At 33.8% G+C, this 5092-nt stretch overlaps 1 protein-coding gene across 1 annotated transcript; it reads left to right on the forward strand.

Annotated features, from left to right (window-relative positions):
* The first annotated feature begins 3269 nt into the window (after window positions 1–3269).
* On the forward strand, window positions 3270–4307 carry LOC130749862 (U1 small nuclear ribonucleoprotein C-like). The gene is made up of 2 exons (XM_057603227.1): window positions 3270–3415; window positions 3660–4307. The coding sequence occupies exons 1-2, from the start codon at window positions 3310–3312 to the stop codon at window positions 4208–4210; spliced, it is 657 nt and encodes a 218-aa protein (XP_057459210.1). The 5' UTR covers window positions 3270–3309; the 3' UTR covers window positions 4211–4307.
* Window positions 4308–5092: the final 785 nt, after the last annotated feature.

The raw sequence follows: 5092 nt of genomic DNA on the forward strand, positions 1-5092 counted from the left end.
TTAAAACTGCATTTTTAAATGGAGATCTAGATGAGGAAATTTACATGGAACAACCAGAGGGTTACATACTTCCTGGAAATGAACAGAAAGTGTGCAAACTAGTAAAATCTTTATATGGCCTAAAACAGGCGCCAAAACAGTGGCATCAGAAATTTGACTCGGTCATAATTTCAAATGGATTTATTCCGAATTCTTGTGACAAATGCCTATATACAAAGGTGCAGAACGATATTGCAATATTTCTTTGTCTTTATGTGGATGATATGTTGATCATGAGCAATACCATGGATGGAATTCTAGAAACAAAGAATTTTCTAAAGTCCTCTTTCAAGATGAAAGATCTTGGACAAGTTGATACCATTTTAGGGATTAAAGTTAAAAGAAATAGTGGGGGTTATGAACTTAGTCAAACACATTACATTGAGAAAATGTTAGACAAGTTCAAACACCTACGATTTAAGGAAGTAAATACTCCCTTTGATTCTAGCGTCAAACTTGAAAAGAATAAAGGAAGGGCAGTTGCCAGTTGAAATATGCAAGCGATATTGGATGTCTAATGTATCTAATGCAATGCACAAGACCCGACATTGCATTCTCTGTTGGTAAGATGAGTAGATACACTAGCAATCCAAATGGCGAGCATTGGAAGGCAGTTACAAGGATATTTGGTTATCTTTCAAAAACCAATAATCTTGGGCTTCATTATGATAGGTTTCCAGCAATACTAGAAGGATATACCGATGCTAGCTGGAGATCATAAATCCACCACTGGGTGGATATTCACATTGGCTGGAGGAGCAATTTCTTGGAAGAGCAAAAAGCAGACGTGTATTACCCTCTCCACCATGGAATCAGAATTTGTGGCTCTAGCTTCTGCAGGACAAGAAGCTGAATGGCTAAGAGATCTCCTATTGGAAATTTCTTTGGCTAAAGAAAATGTTTCAAAAGTGTTGATACATTGTGATAGCCAAGCCACCTTAGCCAGAGCATACAGTGAAGTATATAATGGGAAATCTAGACACATAGGTCTGAGACATTCTCTTGTGAGAAAGATGATTAAAGATGGAATTATCTCACTGACTTATATACGAACAAGCTATAATCTAGCGGATCCTTTTACTAAGCCACTGGCCAGAGACTTAGTAAAGAATACCTCGAGAGGTATGGGATTAAAACTCCTTGAGTAAGAGTTCCAACAACGGTAGCAACCCAATCTGAAGTTAAGAAAACCTTAACCTAAGATTCAATGGTTAACAACAAATCGTTGATTTGGATGAAAATGCAACATTAAGCAACAATGTTGACTGTTAGATATTGAGGGTTGAGTATCAATATACTCTTAATGAACTTCATGATCGAAATATGTGGTTTTGCGAAAATCACATACGATATGAACTTCACCTATATGAATTTCAAGATGGTGCCGTCTCAAATGAGAGTTGGAGTTTCTCTCATAAAAATTCACGAAAACAGGAAAGCACATGGCCATAAAAAGTGCTAGGCGAGGAAAATGTAGGCGAAGGACCACAAACGAGTGTGTGTAATTTTATGCCGGTATGATCATTAGGAATATGGGTTCAAAGCACAGCTACCTAATATTTCGATTATACTTAGCACAATATTTACTAAGGTTTAGTTCAAATCGAAAGATACTAAACTGTATTAACATTCAGGTGTGTCTATTTCTGGAATTGGCATTGTCATTTATGTAACAAGTGGGGGATTGTTGTAATAATTACTCAAGGAGTAATAATTACATAGTGTTCCAAAATGAAAAGTGTGTTGATTTTGCATTGAATGGATTGGAATGAAGTCCCACATAGAAAGTGGAGCAACTTTCCAAAGCATTTATATATCATTAAATGCCAACCATTCAACAAAGAGACAAAGTGAGGATATAGTGCCACATGTGCATGGTTTGGTGGTCCCAAGCTTTTATGTCACATGTTCCATTCACACCACCCCTCGCCGGTGTCGCCACCGGCGACACCGACGTGGGCGTGGGCGTGGGCGTAGAGGCGCTAGTGGCGGCTTGTAGACGGCACGACACTTGAGGCACTTTAGCACGACGCATTGACGGCGACGGCAACTCGGTTGCCGTAACGTCCGTTTGTTTTGGTCGTTTTGGAATTCGAATTTTGCACCTGTTCATGAAGGGTCGCAATTATTCACATATTTGTTGGTAACAGACATAATTTATGAAGGGTCGCAACCTTATAAATTGTTCTGTTTTTGCCTATAAATAGAGTGCATGTTCAGAATTCAGAACACACAATCATATCCTCTGTTTTCCAGAAAATACTTCGCTGCTTATCGTGTTTTCATTAGTCTTGTGCAAACTCGAATCAAGGCTGATTATCCTGGGTATTCCTGCATCCAAACTCTAAGACGAAATTCAAAGAGTGCTTGAAATACTTTAAGGAAAGTGATTTCCATCACGATCAAGCCTATTTTTTCTAACAACCTCAACAACAACTCCTCTCTAAAACACACCTCAGTGGGAAGTGTTCTCAAAGAGAAAATGAAACACAGTAAGTAAATTAATGCTGGAACTGTTGTCCACTTTAAAGGTAATTTCATGAACATAAGCTTGGATCTAGTTGGATTTAATTTAGAATTGAAGCAACCAAATATTTCCCGCAATGATGCAAATGATAGAAAGTATATTAAAATTTGGTAACAGCGCACAAAGAAGTGGGAATGCCACCAAAAGTTTGGAACCTAAATTCACAAAGAGCCAGATCAATTATTTCTAAATGGAAACTCTCATTATAGCAGATAAGTGCCATTTTTCTGAATGAAAAAAAAAATATATATATATATAAATTACAGATTACTTAATAATTTGACAATTAATGCATTAATCATCATTTATTTTAAAATATTTTCTTCTTATTTAGTTGAAATGCCTGAACGACACATTTAAAGTAAGATATACATTACTCTTCTAAGTTAACTTTTGTTCCAGACGTATGCATATTATTGTATTTCTTAATGAATTATGAAGAATGGAGATCGTATCATATTCATTCAATATTTAATATAATTTTGTTGTATTCCTTTTTAACCCCAATAATTAATAAATGCTACTTCAATTTCTTAGCATAAATAACTTTTTGACTACAATTTTTTTCTTTTTTAAGGAATATTGCCTTGTTTAGGTTATTCTCAATATCATGGTGTGATCTCATCCACTATCTTGCTCTTTCTCCTATATATAAGAGAAAACTTCCCAATAAATTTCACATCTTTCATCATCAAACATTTAATTGATTCTGGTTTTTATTTTACTTTTGAAAAGTAGTTTTTATGGAACACTCACTACTCATCATAGGCCTCTTGGCCATGGTTGTTTTGATCTCATCATCACATGGTGCTAGAGACATGGTTAAGCCTTCCTCAATCTCTAGAACAAGTGAGTTTGCATTTTATTTTCAATTCTCATGGAGATATGCCTTTAATCTTTTCATATTCTTATTAGCCTTAATCCTACACTCATCTAGCCTTTGTATAAACAAGATTGCATAAATATTCGACATCCAACAAAAACACTTGAATTTAAATTAATATATATATATATATAATCATTCATTAATTAAAATTTTATGTTAATTTGATGATGAACAACATTTGATTTATTCATGCTTCATTGTTTGTAGTTGATGAGGATGTTAAGAAGCAAATTGACTTAGCTGAAGCACTTTCACCTGGAGTTCCTGAAGTACCCTCACCAAATATTCCTGGATTTACCTTCCCCTTCCCTTTCCCCTTACCTAAAATTCCAGGATTTCCCTTCCCCTTTCCCTTTCCGTTTCCTAAAATTCCCGGATTTCCCTTCCCTTTCCCCTTCCCCTTCCCCTTCCCTAAAATTCCCGGATTTCCTTGTCCTCCAACTGGAGCTCCTGAAGCTCCTGGACTTCCCTTTCCTTTCCCCTTTCCTAAAATCCCAGGATTTCCATTTCCCTTTCCCTTTCCCTTTCCCTTTCCTAAAATTCCAGGATTTCCATTTCCTTTACCTGGACCTCCAGGATCTCCTGGACTCCCCTCTCCATTTCCCATTCCCGATCCTAAAATTCCCGGATTTCCTTTTCCCATCCCTGGAGTTCCTGGAGTAGACGGTGGCGTCCCTCGAGTAGATGGAGCTGATGTGGCTAGCATCGGTGGCACCACTGGACCTAATGCAAAGGATCACCTTCAAATCCACAACTAGAGTTATTTTTCTAGAAATAAATGTTAATCATGTCATATGTTATGCTCATTTGAAAAAATGGAGGTATTTCCACCTTATAAGATTGTACTATAAAAGAAATTTGACTTCATCTTAAAAATGATATTCCTAATAAAGTTTTTTTTAAATGGAGGTATTTCCACCCTAATAAAGTTATTACTATGATTATGATTATTATCATCATAAACATTATCATCACAATTAATATTTATTATTATTATTATTATTATTATTATTATTATTAATAATGTTATTATTATGTCTTGTTGGTTTAATATTATTATTATAATACTCATGCGTTACACGAATTTAATTATTTACATTATTTTTCATATTTTATGAAATTTAATATAGTGTAATTAAATTACTAAATATTAGAAATAATTTTTTACTATAAATATAATAAAATAATTTTGTTGTGACATCTAAATAATAGTTTTGACGTATTAAATTGCTCGTATTAGAGTTTTCATTGTAAAAATTATTAATATTACCCAAATTTAGTAATTTTTTTTGAAAGGAAATTCAGTTATTGATATTTAATGATTAGCATTAGCGTTTATTGTTGTGGTTTCGGTTGAAGATAGATTGATTTACCATGTATCCGGTAGTAAACATTGATACCCATTTGGGACAATATTGTCCTTAAGATGTTATTATGTTTTTTAATCATAACTTATCCTTTAACACATATTCATAATTTATCTTTTAATAATTTGAAAAATTATTAAGTGAGCAAAAAATATTTTAAATCAAGTAGCAAGCTTTTAATATAAGTTATAATAAAATAATTTTTTATACTTCTTATCAACAATGAAATAATTTTAACTTTAAAAATTATAATATCCAAATTTTTTTTAGTAA

Source organism: Lotus japonicus, chromosome 3, assembly GCF_012489685.1.
Source record: "Lotus japonicus ecotype B-129 chromosome 3, LjGifu_v1.2".
Lineage (NCBI taxonomy): Eukaryota > Viridiplantae > Streptophyta > Magnoliopsida > Fabales > Fabaceae > Lotus > Lotus japonicus.

Excerpts from the sequence above, each read along its gene's own strand:
- LOC130749862 (XM_057603227.1), top strand. The coding sequence starts at position 3,310 with ATGGAACACTCACTACTCATCATAGGCCTCTTGGCCATGGTTGTTTTG. Across the intron at positions 3,416-3,659 it reads TTCCTCAATCTCTAGAACAA|TTGATGAGGATGTTAAGAAG; the intron begins GTGAGTTTGCAT and ends CATTGTTTGTAG.